General features: G+C 42.2%; 2 protein-coding genes across 2 annotated transcripts in view; one reads left to right on the forward strand and one right to left on the reverse strand.

Moving 5' to 3' along the window:
• The window catches only part of LOC144691441 (growth hormone-regulated TBC protein 1-A-like), a 63,964-nt gene extending 53,718 nt beyond the window's left edge, over nucleotides 1-10,246 (forward strand). The window contains exons 6-8 of the mRNA XM_078559538.1: nucleotides 3,434-3,606; nucleotides 4,590-4,775; nucleotides 9,084-10,246. Of these exons, the coding sequence (XP_078415664.1) occupies nucleotides 3,434-3,606; nucleotides 4,590-4,775; nucleotides 9,084-9,173 (449 nt within the window). The 3' untranslated portion in view covers nucleotides 9,174-10,246. The remainder of the gene's footprint in view (nucleotides 1-3,433; nucleotides 3,607-4,589; nucleotides 4,776-9,083) is intronic.
• A 2,027-nt stretch (nucleotides 10,247-12,273) lies between these two features.
• Nucleotides 12,274-25,536, reverse strand: part of cfap44 (cilia and flagella associated protein 44) — a 224,494-nt gene continuing 211,231 nt past the window's right edge. Inside the window, exons 29-33 of the mRNA XM_078559546.1 lie at nucleotides 24,419-24,535; nucleotides 20,790-20,991; nucleotides 18,751-18,911; nucleotides 16,801-16,935; nucleotides 12,274-12,564 (exon numbers count right to left, since the gene is read on the reverse strand). Of these exons, the coding sequence (XP_078415672.1) occupies nucleotides 12,400-12,564; nucleotides 16,801-16,935; nucleotides 18,751-18,911; nucleotides 20,790-20,991; nucleotides 24,419-24,535 (780 nt within the window). The 3' untranslated portion in view covers nucleotides 12,274-12,399. The remainder of the gene's footprint in view (nucleotides 12,565-16,800; nucleotides 16,936-18,750; nucleotides 18,912-20,789; nucleotides 20,992-24,418; nucleotides 24,536-25,536) is intronic.

The raw sequence follows: 25,536 nt of genomic DNA on the forward strand, positions 1-25,536 counted from the left end.
AACACCTGGGACAAAATTGCAGCACTATAACTGCACTATCCTACCCTAGGTAAAGCCAAACAATAGAATGATGACCCGTTAGCTCTGGATTCCAGAAAATATTATGCACGGTTTATCCTTAACAATTTGGATTTTATTGGGATAGCTGGAGCTGAATTTTGTCAGTTTATAACATACTCTGCACCTCAAAAGCAGCATTTTTGGGATGAACACTACATCCTCAGTCGGACAATGGTAGTAATTGTTGTGATCCAAAGTGGTATTGAGTGAGCCAGAGCAGTGATTCTCACTGTCTGCTCTGAAATATCCTAGCTACGGTCCTGTTTACTTGTGCATAATTAATTGAGATAATTCATCAGAACCAAATGGGACCAGGATCTTGGCAGTTCTCTTGTTGGATTAGTAACCCAGAGGCAAAATACGGTGGATACTGGAGATCTGAAATAAAAACAGAAAATGCTGGAGACACTCAGCTGGCCAGGCAGCACCTATGGAGAGAGAAAAACAGAGTTATCGTTTCAGAGTAACGCACAGTGTTCTGATGAAAGATCACAGACTGAAACATTAACTCTGTTTCTCTCCACAGTTGCTGCCTGACCGGCTGAGTAGTTTAGCCTTTTCGCTTCACATTTTATATTAGTGACCCGGAGACATCAGTTCATCAGCATCTAGTACAATTAAATGTGGTTCATTATTAAAATATAATTTATAATTATAAAAATAAATCTAGAATAAAAATGTGCTATCAGTAATGGTGTGTGAATTGTTTTAAAACTCATCTTTAGGGAAGGAAATCTGCTGTCCTTACCCAGTTTGGTCTACCTGTGACTCCTGACCCACAGCAGTGTGGAGGACTCTTAACTGCCCTCTGAAATGTCCTAGCAAGCTGTTCTGTTGTATCAAATCACTGTGAAAGACAATAGGGAAAAATACAGATGAACCATCTTCAGCCAGTAGTGCAGAGTGGATGATCCATCTTGGCCTCCTGAGGTGCCCAGCATCAGAGATGCCAGTCTTCAGCCAATCCAGTTCACTCCATGTGGTAACCAGAAACTGCATGCTGACAAATGCACTTGAAGGTTTGTGCTCCAGAACTAGCCGTGCATTAGCTGCGCCCCAAGCCAAGGTGATTCCAGTACAGCTTCAACACAGGCATCTACCTGATAATGTGGAAAATTATCCAAGTATGTCCTGCTGACAAAAAACAGGACAAATTCAACTGGCCAGTTACTGTCCCATCAGTCATCTGCAAACTGGTAGAAGATGTCATCAACAGTGCTATCAAACAGCAGTTGTTCGACAGTTACCTGGTCAGAGATTTGAATTCCAAAGGTGAGATGAGAGTGACTACACTTGACATCAAGGCAGCATTTGACTAAGTGTAGTATCAGAGAGCCCTAGCAATATTAAAGTCAATGGGAATTGGGGAAAACTCCACTGGCTGGAGTCATATCTAGCACAGTGGAAGATGGTTGTGGTTGTTGGAAGTCAGTCATCTCAACTCCAGGATATCACTGGAGGAGTTACTGAGGATAGTGTCCTAGACTCAACCACTTTCAGCTGCTTCATCAGTGATCTTCCTTCCTTCATAAGGTCAGAAATGGGAATGTTCGCTGATGATTACACAATGTTCAGCACCATTCACAAGTCCTCAGACACAGAAGCAGTCAATGTCCATATGCAGCAAGACCTGGACAACAACATTCAAGCTTGGTGGCAAATAACATCATGCCATAAAAGTGCCAGGCGCTGACCATCTCTAACAAAAGAAAATCTAACCACATAACCATAACATTAAATGGCATTACTGTCACTGAATCCTCCACCATCAACATCCTGAGGATTATCATTGAACCAAAACTGAACTGGACTACCCATATAAATACTGTGGTTACAATAGCAGGGCAGAGGCTGGGAATTCTGCAGCGAGTAACTCACCTCCTGACTCCCCAGAGCTTGTCTACCATCTGCAAATGTGATGTGAGAAAACTTTTTCACACAAGCGGTTCGGGTCTGGAATGTGCTGCCTAGAAATGTGATGGAGGCAGGTTCAATCGAGGCATTTGAATGGAAACAATGTGCAGGGGTCCGAGCGAAAGGCAGGGCAATGGCACTAGGTCATAATGCTTATTTGGAGAGCCGATGCAGACACAATGGGCTGAATGGCCTCCTCCTGTGCCATTAAAATTCTGTGATTTTGTAATACAAGGCACAAGTCAGGAGTGTGATGGAATACTCTCCACTTGCCTGGATGAGTGCAGCTGCAATAACACTCAAGAGACTTGACACCGTCCAGGACAAAGTAGCCTGCTTGATTGGCACCTCATCCGCCACTGCAGAAACTTGCCAAAAGCTCCTTCGACAGCACCTCCCAAACTCGTGACCTCTGCCAGCTAGAAGGACAGGAGCAGCAGATATACTGAAACACCACCACCTGAAAGTTCCCCTCTAAGTCACTCACCACCCTGACTTGGAAATATATCACCATTCCTTCACTGTCACTGGGTCAAAATCCTGGAACTCCCTCTCTAACTGCACTGTGAATGTACCTACATCACATGGACTGCAGAGGTTCAAGAAGGCAGCTCACCGCCACCTACTTAAGGGCAATTAGGGATGGGCAATAAATGCTGACGTCACCAGCCATGCCCGCATCCCATGAATACATTTTTAATAGTCAGCAAATGGCTGTGCTCTCGAACCATCTTCAGCCATCATTATTGACAGTCTCATTTGTTTTCATTCGCTGTGGGTGAAAGACTCAATATGGTTCAATTAAATCAATAAGGCATTTGTCCACACACAGGATCTTGGCAAGTGAGAGATTGCTCTCACTGATGAGGGTGAGTCAGTCAGAGTTATACAAACAGGCTCAAGAACAGGCAAATGATCACATATTGCATGCTGTCTAAAGGCAGCTCCTTTATAGAGACAATTATATTTCAGGAGATGTCAGCATAAAGTAGTGGAATGGTTGCATATTTTCTTATGTTACAAGGATTCGTAGGAAAATTATATCTCACTGGAATGGTTTCTGTATTCACTTCGTTCCTTTATTTCATAAAAAATAAACTAGTTTTTCTTTAGTCTTGGCTCACCTCATCAGAATCATTTTCATTCCAGCTTCCATAAAGATTAAAGAAAATATGTAGTAACATAATGGAGATCTAGTATCCAGGACATGTAACAAGTGGTACACGTTGCCATCCATAGGTTACGCAATGGTTTAATGTGATTATTGGGTAGTCTGAGTGCACTCCAGATCATAAGGGATGTGAGGCCCACCTTTGGGAGTGCTCAGTCACACCAAACAATGGGGAAGATTTAGTTTGAACACTTCACTCAATTTCTGAAATATCCAAAACTGCTTGCAAGGAGTGGGCAATGATTTCCCCACCAGCTGAATTGCTGCCTTTTGTTTTTTTTTTGCCAGATTTCTACACTCCAACAATGAGCGGGCTAAAGACAGACCAAGAGGTTCTGTCCCAGCTGGTAAAGATGAAGGTCCCTGCAGTGGCTGCATTAATGGAAAAGCACAACGTGATGTGGACCATGGTTGTGGGGCGATGGTTCATTTGTTTGTTCATTGACATTCTTCCTGTTGAGGTAAGCCCATGGAACTGAAAGTCCCAGTCCTCTTCTATCACTGTCACTAACACAGTTCATGGTTTTACAGACCTCACCACTTTGAGTCTACTCTCCCATGACTTCATTCCCTTCCCAAGAGATTGCAAATGTCTTTTTAAAGCTTTTGCTCTCCAACATTTATAACTTCTGATATATTAATCCTTTGCAATCATTGAGAAATTGCTCCTAAACACAGAATCTCTCAGTCGTGTATGTAAATCTTGCTTTTAAGAATTAGCCCTGGAGGCCAAAGGGTCATTGACACCAGATGACCAGTGGCAACTTCTAATCTGCTGCCCTCATCCACAGATTACATTATTGTATCACTAGGTATTAGGTAGGAAAGACAGAGACATGATCATAACAGACACAAGATTCACTTACAAGACAGGTCAGCGATGCTGATCCCAGCACCATATCTATAAATATCTAATGATTTATCAATAATAGTGATCCTAAAATTTGTAAGTCTTCTTCACTGAGAGTGATGCAGAATTTACTGTTTGTTCCGCATCAGACCTCCAGCTCCTTTATCATCTTATATTTGTTCTTCAGGCTGGTCAGGACAATGGGAATGACTTGCATAATCCTGACCTTGCTTCTCAGAATGAGCTCCCCATTAGCTAATTAAAATGTTTAGACTGATTAAATGGTGCAGTACATTCAAATCATCAACAGCCCACTGAAACATTTCAAACTATGGACTTTGGGGCACCTTTGCCTCTGCACAGCGTCTCTGAGCTGCTCAGAAGAATCCTCCTGCCACCAATAGTAGTATAACCATCAGTAAATGAGCCTTGCCGTTGCTAAACTCCTTCCTTTGCTCCGCTGTTAATTGTAAAGTGTTGTTGGCCTTGAGCTGTCTTTCCCATAGTATTTATTTTAATTAACTTATGTAATTTTGATATCCCATTCCATCTTTTGCTTCCCTCCATTGAGAAATGTTTCTTTCATTATCTTAGACTGTTCTTCGGATTTGGGACTGTCTGTTCTATGAAGGATCTAAAATTACCTTTCGTGTGGCCTTGACCTTAATAAAGTACCACCAGGCTTCCATTTTAGAAGCAAACAATTTCCCCGCCGTTTGTGAGAAGTTCAAAGAGATCACACGTGGGGCTCTGGCACAAGATTGTCATGTCTTTATGCAGGTGAGTCTGTTACTCCCGGAATTTTGGGTGCACAGTCTAAAAATGTCCTGGGTTGTTGGAGTGCTAATTAAAAAGTGTCAAATTCCACCTGAAAACTAATTGCCACAACGAGCCTTTTCCATTTTGAATCTGCGGATGCAAGGAGTGTATTGAACAATAATTATTAGAAGCAGATCAGAGAAGGTTCACTCGACTCATTCCTGGAATGAGGGGCTATCTTATGAAGAAAGGTTGGATAAGTTGAACCTGTACCTATTGGAGTTTAGAAGAATGAGAGGTGATCTTATTGAATCATATACGTTCCTGAGGGGAATTGATAGGGTAGGTGCTGGGAGGATATTTCCACTTGTGGGAGAGACTAGAACCAGGGGCACAGTTCTACAGTTTAGGGTGGAGATGAGGTGATTTCTTTTCTCCCAGGCGGTGGTTAGTCTCCTAGAGAGCAGTGGAGGCTGAGTCATTGCATTTGTTCAAGGCTGAGTTAGACAGGCTTTTGACTAACAAGGGAGTTGAGGGTTATTGGAGGCAGACAGGAAAATGGAGTTGAGACCACAACCAGATCAGCCATGATCTTATTGAATGGAAAAGCAGGGTGAAAGGGCTGAATGGCCTACACCTGCCCCTAAGTCCTATGTCCTGAGCTTCATTCAGCAACTTGAACATTGGAAACATCCCAGAGCACTTCACGCTGTCGTAATCCAACAATATTAATGTCAAGCCACAGAAGGAGATGCTAGGAATTGTGACCATGGGTGTACATCAGTCCATATTCTATTTTAGAACATATCACAGGATTAGACCACTCAGCCCATTAAGTTGGTTCCACTCGCAGAATTGCAAGGACATTACTTCTGAGCTGTGGCCCAAGATCCAAGTTGCCCATGTTATTATTGATTCTCATGCCCAGCAACTCTGTAGGTATCAGCCCTCTGAGCTTGCCTATGACTATCTGTTTCTAGTGACGGGTTAAGAGTATGATGACATAGATATAAGATTAAATGGAAGCCATTTGGGACCGAGAGCTGGAGAAACATTTTTTACACAAAAGGTTGTGAGGCTGTGGAATACACCACTGCAGGTGCATTGAAGCAGAGAACATGTCAATATTTATGTTAAAATAAAAGCAAAACACTACAGATGTTGGAAATCTGAAATAAAAACAGAAAATGCTGGAAAAACTCAACAGGTCTGGCAGCATCTGTGGAGAGAGAAACAGAATTAATGTTTCGAGTCTGTATGACTCTTCAGAGCTAGAGAAGTAGAAATGTTTATACTGCTTCAGAGGCGGTGGAGCAAAACAGAAGGTCAGGGATAGGTGGGCGCTCAGGAGATATTGACAAAGATGTGATGGACACAAGACAAAGGGAGTGTTAATGTTAGTGTTAAAGACTAAAGAAGGTGCTAATAGTGGCATAAAGGTCAGATAGCAGAATTTGTTAATAGCAGAACAAGGGTCAGTGCTATGTGAAAGCAAAACATAAGAACAAGTTACAAGGGGCCCTGTGGGGGGGAGGGGTTGGGAAATAATTGAACCATAATCAAAATGGAAGATAGAGTTCATGGTAGTTGTTGAACTCAATGTTGAGTCTGGAAGGCTGTAAAGTGCCTAATCAGAAGATGAGGTGCTGTTCCTCCAGCTTGTGCTGGGCTTCACTGGGACATTGCAGCAGGCCTAGGACGAACATATGGGCATGAGAGCAAGGTGGTGAATTGAAATGGCAAGCGACAGAAAGGTCTGGGTCATGCTTGTGGACTGAGCGAAGGTGTTCTGCAAAGCGGTCACCCAGTCTGCGTTTAATCTCCCTAGTGTAGAGGAGACCTCATTGGGAGCAGTGAATGCAGTAGACTAAATTGAAAGAAGTGCAAGTGAATCCTGCTTCATCTGGAAGGAGTGTTTAGGGCCTTGAACAGTGAGGAGGTAAAGGGGCAGGTGTTACACCTGCGATTGCATGGGAAGGTGCCATGGGAAGGGGATGAGGTGTTGGGAGTGATGGAGGAATGGACCAGGATGTCATGGAGGGAACAGTCTCTATGGAATGCTGATGTGTTTGGTGATGGCATTACACTGGAGTTAGCAGAAATTACAGAGAATGATCCTTTGAATGCGGAAGCTGGTGGAGTGAAAAGTGAGGATATTAGTGAACCAGGTGGTTCACACGCTGGTTTCCTATAGTACGATAGGCGAGTCTGGCCTAGATGTGACTCCAGACCCACAGCAGCAATGTGGTTGACTCTTAAATGCCTGTGAACAAGGGCAACTAGGGATGGGCAATAAATGCTGATCCAGCCAGTGAAGCCCACATCCCGTAAATGAATAAAAAAAAGAAGAGATTCTCTTCCACCCTGGTTGATGGGCCCTGGATCGTGTCCGTTCATTCAGCTTCTCGCACTCCTGCCCTTACCCCTTCCTTTCCCGCCCAGAACTATGATAGGGTCTCCCTTATCCTCACCACCACCTTCCACTCCACATCAATGGATCATCATCCGTCATTGCCATCAAACACATCTTCCCCGGCCCTCCCCTCTCAAGCATTCCAAAGGGACCCTTCGCTCCTGAACACACTGGTTCAATTCTCAGTCACCCCCAGCAACCTTGTCCCTTACCCAAAGGCACCTTCACCTGCATGTGCAGAAGATGTAACACTTGCTCTTTTACCTCCACCCTTATCACAGACCACGGCTCTAACCACTCCTTTGAGGTGAAACTGACTTGTACTGCTTTTCAGTCTGTTTGCTGCTCACAATGTGGTCCCCTCTACACTTCGGAGACAAAATACAGATTGGGTGACTGCTTTACGGAACACCTCTGTTCAGTCTGCAAGTGTCATCCTGAGCTTTCCCATTGCCTGTCATTTTAATTCTTCAGCCCACACTGAGCTTGGCCTCCTAGGCTATTTCAGTGAAGCTCAGTATAAATTGGAGGAACAGCAGTTTCAGTTAGGCACTTTACAACCTTCCAGACTCATGGGCCAGGATTTTACAGCCCCTTCCGCCTGCCAGGATATTACAGTCCTGCCGAACTGAATGGAGATTTAAATGGCTCGCCGCATCCGCCAGGGAGAGACACCACAGCAGGGCTGTGAAACCCTGGCTATTGTGTTCGACACTTCGAGATCATGGCCACTGTTTTCTTCAGACAACGGTTGCTGACGATTCAGCTATTCCCATTTACACCACATCCAGACACATCTTCAGTTTCTTTCCCATTTCCTTGCCCTGTTACTATCCCCCTTTTGCCTTGCATCATCATCTGTCGTCATTTACTCTCTCCTGATTTCTAGCCTTTCACAAACTTCCCCTTTTGTTCATTCTTCCGCTTCCCCCCTTTCCTTGCCTCTGTTGCTTTAAACCTGTCACATCTCAAACTTTCCAGTTCTGATGAAAGGTCATCGAGCTGAAATGTTGGCCAGGATTTTCCGTTTGTAAATTGGGACTCCTGCCATCCTGCACATGCGTAAAATCCAGTGTGATGACACCAGGTCATGAACTCCATGTCAACACGCTGGTTTCCCATAGTACGATAGGCGAGTGGGCACCAAAGGCGGCAGCCAGATGCCATTTCAAAAATAAAATCAATGGGCATTTGAACTGGAAACAAGCTAGTTGACCTAAATATTACATTGCCCATGCCATAACGTGGTTGGCGTGGGCAGGCAAGCGAGAGTGGGGAGTCCACTTTTTCAACATCTGAGTTGAAAAAGTGAGAAAGAGGGGGTACATCTTTTGGGGGCTGTCCTGTGCACATCTGGGGTACCCCTCTTCTCCCCCAGCCCCCTAGGGTGCCCAATCCCTCCCTACCCAAAAAAAATTCCTGGATTTACCTTGTACGGGTCCTGCAGGATCCATTGCTCTCTCCTTTGTGAACCTTCTCGCAGTACCAGCAATGCCCACTACTGAGTTCTGGCACTGCTGGGACTGCTAGTCTTTGCAGCTCTCAAGGGTAGGATATCCTCCCACTGAAGGGTGGAAGTCCCACTCTCTGATTGATTAGATCACCGGCATTGTGTTAGCACTGTTTTAAGTCAGTCAGTTTGCGACCAATTTTTGTAACTGGTGTGGGGGGCGAGCAATGCACAATCCTGTAAAATTCACTTCATTAACTGTTTCTTCATTAACAGATGTTGCCTGACCTGCTGAGCATTTCCAGCATTTTTAGTTTTTAACCTGGACAGATTTTCAGCATCTGCAGTATTTTACTTTGGTAACTGCTGGATCAATCTCTGTTATCTAATGTATTTAGGACACCTTATTTTCACAATGACAACAATTAATTAACCCTGTATTACCTTTTGCATCAACTTTCTATAGAAAATATTCACCGAACCTGGAAGGTTGCCCCTAGCAACAATCACTAAGCTACGTGAGTATAGCAGGGCTGAAATAGATGCTCAGACTTGATGTGCTTGGCTCAGTTCTGGAACACTTAATACCTCAGGACCTTGAAGACTTCCTACATTCCTCAATCGAAGCACTGGCCTGGATTTTCCTGATAGCTCCCATCTTTGACTTTGAGCTAAATACAAGTTGTATATATCACTTTCCGAAGAATTGTCTGGCTCCTCTGTACGTACTGTGAATTCAGGTGGATCAACATGAACTACAGCAACATTTGATATTGTTGCTTCAGATTTAAAACAAGATTACTAAATGAAGGGCTGTTCGTACATTCAGATTGGTTTTGGTCAATTCGCAATCTTATTAATTAATTTTTATTTACTTTCATTCATCTGAAAAATGAGCTGGATTTTAAATGAGCTGAATTAGTTGAAATCTCACCCTTAACTTTTATCTATTGTATTGTTAAATAGAATTATTTAATTACTCAGCAAATGGAGAATTTCCACCATGGTTGTTTGATATAAGTAGCATTTGATCAAGTGTTATTAAATTCTTGTGCCAGTACTGGGCCTGCAGGATATCCAGGGTCTCATTCAGTGACGGACAGACTCCTGCTTTGCTTTTGCTTCAGTGACTGTCCAGTACAGGCTCCAGATTCACGTCCAGTGATGGACAGACTCCTGCTCTGCTCTGGGTTCAGTGACGCTCCAGTCTCGCATCCAGTGATGGACAGATTCCTGTTCTGCTCTGGGTTCAGTGACACTCCAGTACAGGCTTCAGTCTCGCACCCAGAGATGGACAGACTCCTGCTCTGTTCTGGGTTCAGTGACACCCCAGTCTCGCACCCAGCGATGGACAGACTCCTACTCTGCTCTGGGTTCAGTGATACTGTGGTATAGATGAAGGCATTGCTACTTCATTTATAAATGAGCTGAGTGGCTTTGGGCTGTGCCTGACATCTGCCGGCACCTCTAATCGACAAAAAGCAATAATCGAAAGTTGGCACTTTTATGAATGTAGAGCTTGATGTAGAGCTATTGATTGATTTATAAAAGTTTCCTCTCCACTGTAGTATTTATGAAAGTTTGTAACTCGATTATTTATAAATAAAGATGTTTAAATGTGTTTAAAAATGTCTAATTCTGTGCAAAGGATAGAATAAAAATAAATATAATTCCAAATGTTTTCTGTAAACCAGTGGGTCTGTCTTATCGACACCAAAGAAATATGAAATTAACAGGACTGAAAAAGCCTCTCCCATTCATCTGAACCATCCCATAAATGTTCACTCAATTGTCCACTTCCTCCAATTTCTATTGTCACCTCCCACCTTAGAGCCCTCTCTCTCAATTGACAGAGCCCATCCCCTGGTTCTCTAATTTGTGCCAATCTCAAACACATTCTTAGGATTCAGCTAATTGATTCCAGAGGAACTGAACACTTTTATGAAGTCTCGTCCAGTAACAAATCCTGGATTCATCCAACTCTCCTCATAGCTCATCTTTCTTAAAAGTACCTATCAGTTTGGTTACTCTGTGCTGTACAGTCTCCAACACCTGGCTTATCTTGTACAGTAACATCCATATTGCTGTTCCAGTGTCTTGTTCATACTCATTGGCCTGGATTTCCCACACATGGTGCTGAAGTGGATGGGCATATATGTTGTATGGTTGAGCAGCACCAAGGATTTGTGCCCCTTCACAGCAGGGGCATGATTCTTGCTTTCTGGGACATTGATTTTTTGAAGGGCCCTCCCAGGAATACAAATGATATGTTTGTTGATTACATTTGTATTACAGTGCAATACTTGTTGGTAAACCTTGGAACAAGTTCAACATTGCAGGAGGTAATTGCCAACAGGAATTTTTTTGTGAAGCATGGTCACATTAAGGCCATTGTTTCTGCAGATGTTCCTGCTCTCACCTCTCCCACAATTGTTTTGACTCTTAGACTGTGCCCAGCTCTGCTGCAAACTTTGACACTGGTACTTCACACTTCTGCATAATACATGCTTCTATCTGCACCAATGTACTGAGGAGCTTTCAGGTTTGTTTCATTTTTTTTGAAGGTGAGGGGAGGGATGAGGATGTATTTACCAGCTGCTGGGCAACCTGCTTGATTATTTTAATACAATCACATTGGTTCAGAGGTCATCGTAATGATTTGGGAGGCTCAGAATTTGGCTTGGGTCAGGAAGATTGGAGTTTGGTTTGAAAGGGTCACAATGGGATTTGGGGTTGGGAGAGGTGGAGGTATTGCTAAACTCAGAACATGAATCTAATGGGGGAATCGTGAGCCAGAGGAGGCTGGATGATGAATAAGTGGGTTTTGGTGTGGGTTGAGATGGGAGTGGTTGGCCAGTTATAGAGAATGCAAAATGGATAGAACCCAACTTCTATTCTAACCTCTTCCCCTTACCTGTGTGGTAACACTTGGGTGGGCAGGGTTATTAGGGCTATGGACACATGGGGAATGAGGCTATTCTGAATGTGCAAGCACAGGGTGCTTCATGGGATGAGCCTCAGCATACACCTTTTGAGCACCCTTGGGCTTGTTTGCCTGGAAGTTGCAGAGTCACAACATCAAGCTGGAGCAGAGGTCAATGCACAGACAGAGGAGTTGTTGGCCTGCACCTCTTAAAGCTGCATTGCCCTAGGACAGGTAAGTTATTTTTGAATGGTCCGTATTCAGTAGATTTCCTTGGTCTTTCAGTTCTGGTTACTGTTTAATTTGATTCCCACCCACATGCATCACCTACAAATATTGGAAAAAACTGAGCCCCAAAACCAGTTCAAAGAAAACATCAAACAATAGCTGTCAGAGTCCTGAATAAAGGCCAATGATCTCAGACATTTTAAGGCAAATGAAGTTACATTTTTTTATATAATACATACATATAATTTAATGTGTTCTGAGTAACCTCACATATCTTGCTGTCAGCTCTGGGTGGATAAGGAAATGAAGTGCTGCATTTTTCCCCATATCTCAGGGAATGCATTTACTACATTTCCCACCCGCACTGTTGATGTCATCAATTTAACTGGAACAATTTGCTGCAGATGGATGTGGCTGAGGTCTCCTTGAAGAGGTGTTGGATTTAACAGTAGAAACTCTGGGAAGAATCCCCCCATCTTCCATTAAAGAAAACAAACAAGTCAGGTACATACTAAATATTTATTATTCACTTGCATCTATTGTCAGACTAGGTTGAAATCATGTACAAGGGAAACAAAAACACAAACCTAAAATGAGTGTAAGGAGATATATAATGGTATTGCAAAGTTCACTATGGTAAAGGTGGTTGGGAGGGAAGAAGGATGTGACCTCCTTTTCGTGTCAGCAGACTAATTTCATCTTTCAATTTGTTTACTTCTTTTGCCTGTCTTTCCACAAGCTGAATCAGGTCCTGCTTCTCTTCCAATTTAGCTTTTTGCTTCTGAAGCTCGACACCCTGGAACAAGAACAATAATGTTCACAGTCAGTTCCACATGGCTTCAATTTGTGCCCCTGACATACCGTGAACTGTAATGAGATCAAACTATAAGCTAGGAAACTACTAATGCACAGACGAATCAGTATACATATAAACATACACACATAGATACGTACAAGTAGATTTTACATATGCTGTAAAAAATATTCCTGATTGTTATTTTTTGCCTTTAGTGCTGAATCACTGAGTTACAAATCCTGCAAAATGCACCAAAGAGCAATGAAATACGAACGTTTCTTGGAGGGCACACCATGATCCTCCCTCCAGAAGTCGATTTTGTATATCAGAGCACTCTTTCTAAACACACTACTTCAAATCGCACTTTAGTTTTCTTCATTATTACAACTGATGGGATATTGAGTTTAGCTACTTCAGCTGTGACAAATTTATGCTTCATTGTGCTCCCATTGAAACTCATCGTATGTTAGATGCGAGGCCACTGGATTTGCAGTCTTTACAGGAAAATTGAATTGCAAAGTGCAATCTCAAAACACAAATGCAAATCTTGAAATTGATGGGAATGTTTGACCTGAACCTCTTGCTGTTTTGAGGAACAGACTCAAGCCTCAGGCTTCCCCCTTTGGGAAGCCCCTTAAATCCCAGGACAATGTAGAGGAGAGCCATGGGTGTCTCTGCTTCATTCCTATTAATATTGCTAACAATAAGAATCTCCCAGGCAATGGCTGAATCGAAATTTGCTCCTATATTTTTTTGCTGGGGATAATCAGTTAGATTAAACATAAAAAATTGTGACACTATATTATTAATGCACTTGGGCAACATTTATTGTCCAAGAACAGGACATTCAGTCAACTACATATTGTGGGAACAGAGTGACATGTAGGCCAGACCAGGTAAGGACAGCAAGTTCCCTTCCCTGAAGGAGTGAACAGAATTAGTTGGGACTTTACAACAATCTGACAGCTTCCATGGTCATGCGACAGTATATTACAGTAATGGGCTTATATGGAATATGTGTGAAAGATGGGTACAGATTTATAAGGCAACTGTTGTCTAACAACTTGGTGGAAGGAAGGAAGGTTGGAGATATGGCGGTGGTTTGCAAGCATGGAGAGGTTAATGTGGATTTTTTTGAGGAGGGAACACAGTACCTAAGGAGAAGAAGCTATTATCAAGGGAAGGCACAAACCACTGTGACTTTGGCAACAAATTTGTTACAGTTCTGAGAAACTGTTAGTGTCCTAATTTGGAAACCTAATTGAAGTGGTTCAAACATTGAGTTATGGCAAAGATGGACATGGATTTTGGAGATGCCAACACATTCAAGGTCTTTGGGAAGGGAGGTTGGAGATCTTTGAGCTAGATTTTTTTTTAAAATAAGTTTGTAGAATGTTTATAATTAAAATGCAAACTAAAGCTACACTAGAAGTAGTCAGTAGTCTGCTACATTTGAACTGAACACTTAGATTCTATCACCTTCTTTCCGATACAGCAATTGCTTTTAAACAAATATTCGATATAAACCTGAATAAAATTTTTTAAATTTGCCTTCTAGCTTTTCTTCAAATAAGTTTGAAAACAGCTAAAAAAAGAATCAGTAGATAGAGAAACAAGCAACCACGGGTTAACCAAATGCTACAGATGCATTTTGGGCGATAGTACAGTTCCACATATGCTCAGACAGTAGGATCTATCTTCAGCTTAGAGTCACAATACAATAGCTCAGAGTAAAAGTACCAAGTCCATAACTTGACTTTTAGGAATAGCTGAAATACCTTGCTGCCATGGTGTTCTGCTTTATGGCTCCACTCGATCAACATTGTGGACTTAAAAGTGGGAATCAAGCACAATTTCCACAGGAACATAGAAATCATGTTGGGAAACGAATGTTTTGTGAAGTTGATGCTTTTGGGTTCCTGCCATTGCACCATTATTTAGGCAAAGCCTTTAATAAAGTTAGTAAAAGGCTAAATTAGGCTCGAACTCTCCCCACAGCTCATTTGGAACAAATGGGCCGCCTTCTGTGCTGTACCATTCTTGAATTTGCACAGCTGGTGCCGTGAATGATCTTGAAAGGTGGGATTCAGTGAAACCAAGCAGAAGGGATCTTGTAAACACACAATCCAAAGAAACAAATAATGGTGCAATGGCAGGAACCCAAAAGCATCAACTTCACAAAGGTCATTCCTGTTTCCCAACATGATTTCTATATTCCTGTGGGGATTGTGCTTGATTCCCATTTTTAAGTCCACAATGTTGATCGAGTGGAGCCATAAATCAGAACACCATGGCAGCATGGTCCTGCACTGACATTTCCCAATGAATGCTGCAGTAAAGCGTGTGCCATCATGAAGCAACAAGTCTCCTGCACTCTGCCCCCACCCTATCAGAAAACCCAGAGCAAGTCTAAATCCTGTTCCCTGACCCTGAACTTTGTATCTGTCTTGTCTACATCCAACTTAGGAGCAGCATATCAGTCCTGAAAAGTCATAAAAGATAACTAAACAGGTCAATTTCGTCATAGAAACATAGAAACTAGGAGCAGGAGTAGGTCTTATGGCCCTTCAAGTCTGCTCTGCCATTCAATATGATCATGGCTGATCCTCTATCTCAACGCCGTACTCCCGCACTCTCCCCATACCCCTTGATGCCTTTAGAGTCTAGAAATCTATTTCCTTCTTAAATATATTCAGTAACTTGGCCTGCAGCCTTCTGAGTTAGAGAATTCCACAGGTTCACCACCCTCTGAGTGAAGAAGTTTCTCCTCATCTCAGTCCTAAAAGTCCATACCCTGAGACTGTGACCCCTTGTTCTAGAACCCCCCCAGCCAGAGGAAACATCATCCCTGTATCCAGTCTGTCTAGCCCTGTCAGAATTTTATACGTTTCAATGAGATCCCCTCTCATTCTTCTAAACTCCAGCGAATACAGGCCTAGTCGGCCTAATCTCTCCTCATACGACAATCCTGCCAGGAATCAGTCTGGTGAACCTTCGCTGCACTCCCTCTATGGGAAGTATAGCCTTTCTTAGGTAAGGAGAACAAAACCGCACACAATACTCCAGCTGTGGTCTCACCAAGGCCCTGTACAGCTGCAGCAAGACATCCTTGCTTCTGTACTCAAGTCCTCTCGCAATGAAGGCCAACATACCATGTGCCTTCTTAACTGCTCAATGCACCTGCATGCTTGCTTTCAATGATTTGTGTACAAGAACACTGTACATCAACATTTCCCAATCTATCACCATTCAAATAATACTGCCATTCTGTGTTTCCAACTGAAGTGAATAACTACACACTTATCCACATCATACTGCATCTGCCATGTATTTGCCCACTCACTTAACTTGCCTAAATTGCCTTGCAGCCTCTTAACACCCTCCTCACTGCTCACATTCCCAACAAGTTTTGTGTCATCAGCAAACTTGGAAACATTACATTTGGTTGAAATTATTGACATATATTGTGAACAGCTGGGACCCAAGTACTGATCCCTGTTGCAAAATATATAATTTTTCAATTTAAAAATATTTTTGTTTAAAATCTTACATTAGAATTTTCAATTACTGAGAAAAAAAATGAGGTCTAAGCTTCTTTCAAAAAGTATTTTGAGTAATCTGACCAATCTATCTTTTTGATTTCTTTATCGGTATGTTCTCCTGACTGGCCATTTGGGATTGGTTATTTTCACTCATCTTCAGCTTCCCACTGCAGTTTCTAGTCATCAATCTTGCTTTTGATGTGTATCCCTAGCTCTTCAAGTCTTCATTTGCTATTTTACTTTAAGCCAATCAATAAAATGTGAAGCTGAAAGTAGGAAGCAAAAAAGTCACAAAGGAATCATGCGTTACAAATGAGATGCGCATACTAGACACAATCACACATTACTGTTTTGTATTCTTGCATTATTACATGCTTTAATGTGGATAAGAATATTACAGCAACCTGAACATTTTTATTAGTTTAATACTGGAATTGGTTTTATCATGATATGAGTTGAAATCTTTAAAGAACAAATATTGGCCTGAGGAGTTTGGAATTCTGCAAAACAAATAGCAATGCAACAGTCAGAAGGTGTAGCCTATAAAGTGACTTGAAAATCACATTGTATGGGAAGTGCGAATGAATGATGGGAGCCAAATTAAAAGTAGAAAAGTAACAAACTTTTACAGCTCATTCCATCTCCTCTAGGATGACGATATGTATGAGTGCTGCATATGATTTTAAAACATTACCATTTTCTTCTGCTGGCTATTTAACTGGGTTTCAATTTTCCTCTTTTCCAATGTCATTGTATTCATCTGATCCAGTCTGCATGTGTATTGTCTGGTGAAATCTGTAAGCTCAGCTTGCAACTCCACAATTTTATCCTAAATCGGGACAGAATTTGAAAGAAATGTTATTACTGTGCTCTGGTCATGCATGCCTCATGATTGTTCAGAAAGCCCTTGCCCTGTGGTTAAAGGAGTTTTTAAATGCACGGTTCTGAAATACAAAAAAATCTCAAATATTGTACCTTTTGATTTTGCAGCATGATTCGGTCTACACTTTCAACTGCTAAAGAAATAAATGAAACTTTCCTGGTCCGTGTGCACTCACACTCACTCCAGATCGATATGGACTTGTTCTTGAAGTAGTCATCCTCCATACACTACCCCCCCAAGGTCTTTGCAATTCTCTACATTAGTCTTTTTGCCCACACTGGCTATTTCCCAGTTCACCTTCCTTTTCACTGTGCTGTATCTGTTCTGTACTCTCTGCGTGTAGCATTTAGAAACAAGATCCACTTTTCCTTCATGCTGCTGTTTTCCAGGAGGGAGAGGATTGTGAGCTCAGTAGCAGATACTGAAGGGTTAAGGAGGAGCAGAGGTGTTCCTTGCTGACTGCAGGAGACCATGGGGAGTGAGGAAGAGGGATTGACTCTGCTGGTAAAGTTGGACCATGGAGGGCTATGCAGAGAATGAGATGTGAAGGGGAGTCTTACCTTGATCAGATCAGGTCCTGGGGATAGGTTGGTACCATTCACATTTTTTACTGCCTCTCTTGATGTTAACAGATTTGGCTTGGAACCCATTGCTCCTCTGTTGGGAAGAGGACCTCCTTCCTGCTGCTCATTATCCAATCAGCATTCCCTCCTGCCTGAGGGAATCTCCATGTACGGTCTAGAATCATTTTGCAGCTGTAGCCCAATCCTGCTGGCTGCTGTCACCCATGATACAAAGCACTTCCCCTTTAAGATGCTACAGGCCTTCATACATGGGACACATTAGTGGACATTCTGCCCTCCTTTTTGTCGAGCTGCCTACAACAAGTGTGTTTCACACTGCCAGCTCACAGTTTAACTCCAAATCTGAGGCAACAATGACCACTGCTGACTCCTGCAACTAGCTGCAGTACACCACTGCCCACCTAAAGAGTGCTCCATGGGCAAACCGCCCCTGATATGTTTCTACAGAATACAATGAAGAGAAGGAAAGATTGATTGTACTCAATTAAAAAGAGATCAGCTTGTTGGGAACAATGTGTTTTTACTGAGTTGAAAAATGATCTCTTGGTATGTATACAGATGTATAGAAACATTACCAATGCAACCTGGTTCTCTGCTGGCTTTTTAAATTATGGGAAACGCCTCTTCCTTTTGCACTTCTTAAGCTAAGAGAAGTTAAGGTATTTGAAGCTAACTTGTGCTATCAGGCATTCCAGCACAGAGCTTTTCACAACATCAGCGTGCATCTGTAACCATGGGCTTTGTTCACAGCCCATACAATTTTCTGCCCATTAATGGAAAACTGTGCAAGTCAGCAAAAACTGCTTGTATTTATATAGTATCCTGAACATAGTAAAAATGTCCAAAGGTGGTTCACAGACAAATTGGCACAGAACCACTAGAGGAGATATTAGGAGCAGGTTACAAAGATAGGGAAGTGAAAGTGGAAGGAATTTAACACAAGGTTGAACATTTTAAAATTGAGACGTTGCCTGATGGGGAGCCAATTGAGGTCAGCAAGCACAGGGGTGAGGTGTCATGACCTCTGGTCAAATTTCCAATTTGGATCTTGCTGTGTCAAGTGTACCGATCTATAAAATGTGCTCTATAGTTAAACAAACTGATTACCATTTCAGCAGTTTCCCTTTGTTAGCACAGTAAACATGACAACCAATTAATACCCTGTATAACTACTTACATCCTTTTGTTTGATTTTTCTTTTGAATCGCAAGTTGTTGACATCAATCTTCTCTTTCAACTCTTCCAGGGTCATGTTCACTGACAAAGTTTGCAACGCTTCCAGATCGACCACACGGCCAAACTTACGGATCATTTCTTGATAACAGGTTTCTTCTAATTCTGTAATAACAATTCTGGTTCTAATTCTATAATACCACAATTCTGGTTCTAATTCTGTAATAACACAATTCTGGTTGCAATTTTAAAATATGTACTATGATTATTCTGCTAATGTTCATCAACAAGAAATCTGTCATAAAGAAATTGTCTGTCTGGAGGCACTTCTGCCATGTGAGTCAGACAGCACACTGAAACAGTGTTTTGGTGATTGGCTCAAATCAGAACTGAGGAGGAAAGCAGCAAAACAAATAACCGATGAAACGGGTGCCAATCAAGTAGGCATATTGTCCTTGATGGTATTGAACTTCTTCAGTGATATTACTTGCCACTTATCAGCCCAAACCTGAATGTTGTCTAGACCTTGCTGCATGAAGGCACACAGGCATCTTCATTATTGAAAAAGCTACGAATCGTGCTGTGGGTAGATTGAGAGGAGAGTTGAGGAAATGATGAGGGAACTTTACCAAGTAGATGGAGTGAAACTATTCCCACTGGTAGAAGGCTGTAGAATCAGAGCACATAGGTGTAAAGTGATTGGCTAAAGAACCAAAGGCACAGTGAGGAAATACTGTTTTACACAGTGAGTGGTTAGGATCTGGAATGCACTAGAGTGTGGTGGAGACAGATTCAATTATGGCTTTCAAAAGAGAATTGGATAAGCAATAGAAGGGGAAAGAAATTTGTAGGGCCACAGGGAAATGGCGAGGAATGAGATTGCAGAATTGCTCTTACAAAGAGCCAGCAGGGACTAAAAGGGCCAAATGGCCTTCTTTTGGAGTGTAACCATTTTATGATTCTATTGTCAGGAATCTGGAATACTGTGAGCAGTTCTGGGCATCACACCTTAAGGAGGATACATAGGTCCTGGATGGATTGCAGCATAGATTTATTAGAATGATACCTGGACTCTAAGGGTTAAGCTATTGGAATGGAGAAGGGCAAGCATTAAACAAAGTAGGGTTGCATTCCCTGGAATTTAGATGGCTAAGAGGGGAATTTGATTGATGTTTTCAAGATATTAAGGGGAGCAGATAAGGTATATTAGGAAAAACTATGTGTACTAGTTAGGAGACATAGTCTAATTATTAGATATCGAACTTTCAGGAGTGGAATTAGGAAACACTCATGTGGTGGGAGTTTGGAACTCTCTTCCAGAAATGGTAGTTGATGCTAGATCAATTGTTAATTTAAAAATGAAATTGATTGATTTTTGTTAACCAAAGGCGTGAGGATATGGGGCAAAGAAAGGCGTATGGATTTAAGATACAGATCAGCCATGAGCTCATCGAATGGCAGAAAGGTTTCAGGGGCTAAATGGCCTACTCCTGTCCCTATGTTCCACAAGTTATTGCCATGCTGATCCTTCACCTGTTCCATTAGTTATCTCCTTGCAGATCCCTCGCATACTCACTGCTTCCTCTGTTTCAGCCTGTTTCAGAACTTCTTAATGGGAGATGGAAGTGCCAGAAGGTTATTTTGCTAGTTTAATCTCATTCACTTTCCATGTGAAAATGTTGATTATATTTTAAAGATTCACAATAATGGGACAGTTGTTTCTTGAAAGAAAGACAGACAAGACTTGCATTTCTACAGTGCTTTTCACATCCCCTGACATGCTTAACAATCAGTGATTCACTTTTCAAACGTAGTCACAGTTGTGATGTAGGAAACGTAGCAACCTAATGCAGCACAGCTAGATTCCACAAACAGCAATGAGATGATGACCAGATAATCTGTTTTACTAACGCTGGTCTAGAGAAAGCATTGGGCAGGATATCAGGAGAACAGCCCCTGCTCTTGCTCAGAAGCTGTGTGGTGTACCTGCTTGCAGGTGATTTCTGAAATAACTTTCACCTCTTTGCAATATGCAGCAATTACCTGTTATTTCAGCTTCCATCCCTGCTTTGTCCCGCAGAAGCTGGACATGTTTTTGCCGTGCGTGTTTAAACAGCTCTCGCTGCTCATCCTTTTCCACCTGTAGTTCTTTGATCCGCTTTTGCAGCAACATCAAAGCTGGATTGGTGAAAACCAGCCCAAGTACAAGATCATTCGGCATATCTCCATTGACAATGTACTCCACCTGCCATGACAAGAGGAATGGTACAGTGTTCTTCAAATACTGACAGACTCTGAGACAGAAACAAACCCACAGTGTGTACAGTATTAGATTGTTAACAACTCTGGGATAAAGGCAGGAACAACTTATATTTATTCAGCATCTTTAATGTAACAAAATATCCAAGGTGCTTCAGAGGACCATTATAAACCAAAATCTGACATTGAGCCACATAAGGAGATATTAGGTCAAATGCTTGATCAAAGGGGTAGGTTTTGAGGAGGAAAATGAGGTAGAGAGGCAGAGGAGTGCACGGAGGGAATTCCAGAGCTTAAGGTCGAGGAGAGTATGGCTGCCAATGCTGGAGTGATTAAAATTGAGAATGCTCAAGTGGCCAGAATTAGAGGAGTACAGATATCTCAGAGGGTTGTGGAGCTGGAGAAGATTACAAAGATAGGGAGGAGTGAGGCCATGAGGGGTTTGAAAACTAGGGCAAGAATTTTAAAATCAAGACATTGCTTGACTGGGGGCCATTATAGGTCAGAGAGCACAGGGTGAACTTGACTTGGTGCGAGTTAAGACACTGGCAGCAAAGTTCTGAATGACCTCAAGTTTACGGAGGGTAGAATGTGTGAGACCAGCCAGGAGTGTGCTGGAATAATGCAGTCTAGAGTTAGCAAAGGCAACGAGAGTTTCAGCAGCAGATGAACTGAGATAGGGGTGAAGTCAGGCAATATTCTAGAAGTGTAAATAGTGGTCTTAGTTCCAACATGTGGTTGGAAGCTCATCTTGGGTAAAATGTGACACCAATATTGTGACACCAAAGACTGGGTTAATCTCAGACCACTGCCTGGGAGCAAGATGGAGTAGGCTGCTAGGGAACAGAGTTTGGAGCGGAGACCAAAAACAATGGCTCACCTAGTACTGGATATTGGATAAGCAATCTGATAATTTAACAACTGTGGAGGAGTGGAGAGAGATGGTGGTGAAGTAGAGCTGGGTGAAAACTAACACTGTGCCTTCGGATGATGCCCCCAAGGGACAGAATGTAGATGAGAAATAGGAGGGGACACCTTAAGAGACATCAGAGCTAATGGTGCAGGAGCAGGAAGAGAAACCATTGCAAGTGATTCTCTGGCTATGATTAGATAGATAAGAATGGAACCAAGTGAGAGCAGTCCCACCCAGCTGGACGACAGAGGAGAGGGGTTGAAGCAGGATGGTGTGGTCAACTGTGTCAAAGGCTGCAGACAGGTTGAGAGTGATCAGGAGGGAAAGTTTACCTTTGTCACAGTCACAGAGGATATCATTTGTGACTTTGATTTAAGATTCTCCTTAATACCCACCAACTAGGGAACACGTGCTTTTGCATCTAACCTTGTGCAATAAGAAATGGTTAATTAACAAAAGGTTTCTAGGGAAGAGTGATAGAATTTTGTACTGAGTTTGGAAGTGATTTAGTTAGGCTGAAACTAGGGTCTTAAAGTGAAACAAAGGCAACTACGTAGCCATGAGGGGTGAGTTGGGAAACTACATTGGATTAGATTTACATTTGATAACTACATTAGATGGACTGCAGAGGTTCAAGAAGGCAGCTCACCACCACCTCTTCAAGGGCAATTAGGGATGGGCAATAAATACTGGCCTAGCCAGCAAAGCCCACATCCGATAAATGAATTTTTTAAATGTTATGGTAGATAAGCAATTGCTAGCATTTCAAGTTTTAATACATTATTTGCACCAAGTATACCTCCCTTAAGGCACAAAAAACCCTCAGTAAAATGGTCAAACTGTGGCTAGCAAGAGCCATTAAGGCATTAAAGACAGTCTAAAATGAAAGGAAGATGCTTATATGTTGCCAAAATGAGCAGTAAGCCTGAGGATTGGGAGAATTTTAGAATGCAGCAAAGGGAGGACCAAGAAGTTGATAAGGAAAGAGAAAAGAAAAGGTGAGAGTAGACTAGCAAGTGACATAAAACAGATTGTAAATGTTTCTATAGGTATGTAAATAGGAGGAGATTAAATTTGGGCCCATTGGAGGCACAGACAGATGAAATTATACCAGGGAATAAAGAAATGGCAGAGACATTAAACAATTACTTTGTATCTGTCTTCACTGTAGAGGACAAAAACATTCTGGAAATTTTGGGGAACCAATCACAAGAATGCAGAACTTAAAGAAATCAGTATAAGTAAAGAAATAATACAGGAGAAATTAATGGAACTAAGTGGTGACCAACCCACTGGAACAGTTGGCCTGCATCCTAGCGTTTTAAAAGAGGTGGCTACAGAGATAGTGGTTGCATTGGTTTTGGTCTTCTAAAATACCTTAGATTCTAGAACAGTTCTCGTGGATTGCAAGGTAACAAATGTAATTCCACTATTTAAGAATGGAGAAAGAGAGAAAATGGGGAACAAAGGCTAGTTCGCCTAACAACAGTGGTAGGCAAAGTGCAAGAATCTATATTATCAGGGGCATGGTAACAGGACAATTAGAAAATCATAATATGATTAAGCAGAATCAGAATAGATTTATGACAAGGAAATCATGTTTGACCAATATGTTAGATGTTTTTGAGGATGTAACTTTTAAAGGAGGATGAGGGGGAACAAGTGGAAGTAGTGTATTTAGATTTTCAAAAAGCATTCGATGAGGTGTGGTTATTATACAAAATTAGGACTTATGAGATTGAGGGTAATAAATTAGCCTGGATTGAGGATTGGTCAAAAAACAGAGAGTAGGAACAAACTGGACATTTTGGGTTGGCAGTCTGTGACTGATACCATAAGGATCAGTAGTTGGGCCTCAGCTATACATAATCTACATTAACAACTTAGTTATAGGGACAAAAACAAAAAGCTAAAAGCTACTGCGGATGCTGGAAATCCAAAACTAGTTATAGGGACCTTGTGCAATATGTCCAAGTTTGTTGACAATACAAGTTGGGTGGGAAAGTAAGTGGTGAGGAGGGTGCAAAGAGGCTGCAGAGGGTTAGGTGAGTGAGCAAGACCATGCAGATGGAAAACAATGCGGCGAAGTGTGAACTTGTCCACTTGGGTAGGAAAATAAGAAAGCGGAACATTTTTTTGAATGGTGAGATTAGGAAGTCTTTGCATTCAGGAGAACTTGGGTGTCCTTGTACTTGAACCACAGAAAATTAACATGCATGTACAGCAAGCAATTAGGAAGGCAAATAGTACGTTAGCTTTTTCACACATGAATTGGAATATAAGAATAAAGAAGTCTTAATACCACTGCACATGGTATTGATGAGGCCACACCATTCCCATTGTTCTCCTAGTCCTCATGTGTTCAAGATGACTGTACAAATATTAATAGGTATGCTGTCAATGTGCCTCAAGAATATGTAGCCAATATCAAAATGTAAATGAGTACATTATGTTTTGCGTCTTTCATTTATTCCAAGGCAGTTTAAATTCATCCTTTTACCTGATGGAGTTTCAGAGGAACAACCACATACAGCTCATTCAGTTTCTGTTGTTTCTCTCGTTGCAACGCTTCCAGGTCTTTCTTCGCAGACTTTACAGTTCCTTCGATAAGTTTTACCTGTGGTAAAGGTGCAATTACATAGTCATCTGGTCCAATAGGAATGTAAGAACGAAAGGAATAGGAACTAGGATAGGCCAATTGGCTCTTTGAGCCTGCTCTGCCATTCAGTAAGATCATGGCTGATCTTCCACCTCGAAACCTTCCTGCACTATTCCCATATTCCTTAATTCCCTTAGTATCAAAAAAAAACCTGTCAACCTCTGCATTAAATCTACTCGATGACTGAGCATCCACAACTCTCCGGAGTAGAGAATTCTAAAGATTCACAACCCTTTGAGTGAAGACATCTCTCTTCATTTCAGTCCTAAGTGGCCAACCTCTTACTCTGAGGCTATGACCAGGCGTTCTAGATCCCACAACCAGGGGAAACATCTTCTCAGCACCTACCCTGCCAAGCCCCTTAAAGAATTTTAAAGGAACATAAGAAATGGGGGCAGGAGTCAGTCATTTGGCCCCTTGAGCCTACTCCACCATTCTATAAAATCATGGCTGATCTGATCATGGCCCTAACTCCACTTTCCTGTCTGTTCCCCATAACCCTTGACTCCCTTGACAATCAAAAATCTGTCTTACTCAGCTATGAATATATTCAATGACCCAGCCTCTGCTGCTCCCTGGGGTAGTGAATTCTAAAGGCAAAAAACTCTCTGAGAAAAAAAATTCCTCCTCACCTCCATCTTAAATAGGAGACCCCTTATTTTTAAATTGCAACCCCTAGTCCTAGATTCCCTCACAAGGGGAAATATCCTCTCAGCATCCAGCCTGTCAAGCCCCCTCAGAATCTTATATGTTTCAATAAGATCACCTTTCATTCATCTGAACTTCATGGGCAGAATCTTGCCCTTGGATGGCGGGCGGGCCCCACCGGCTTGGCGGCGGGCAGGCAGCCGACCCCCGCCACTGAAACGGGGCCCGCCACCATTTTAAGTGGGCGGGCCAATTAAGGCCCGCCCAGCGGCATCCCCGATGGGAAGCGCTATACGCTATACGCTTCCTGT

Source organism: Cetorhinus maximus, chromosome 16 (assembly GCF_964194155.1).
Source record: "Cetorhinus maximus chromosome 16, sCetMax3.hap1.1, whole genome shotgun sequence".
Classification (NCBI taxonomy): domain Eukaryota; kingdom Metazoa; phylum Chordata; class Chondrichthyes; order Lamniformes; family Cetorhinidae; genus Cetorhinus; species Cetorhinus maximus.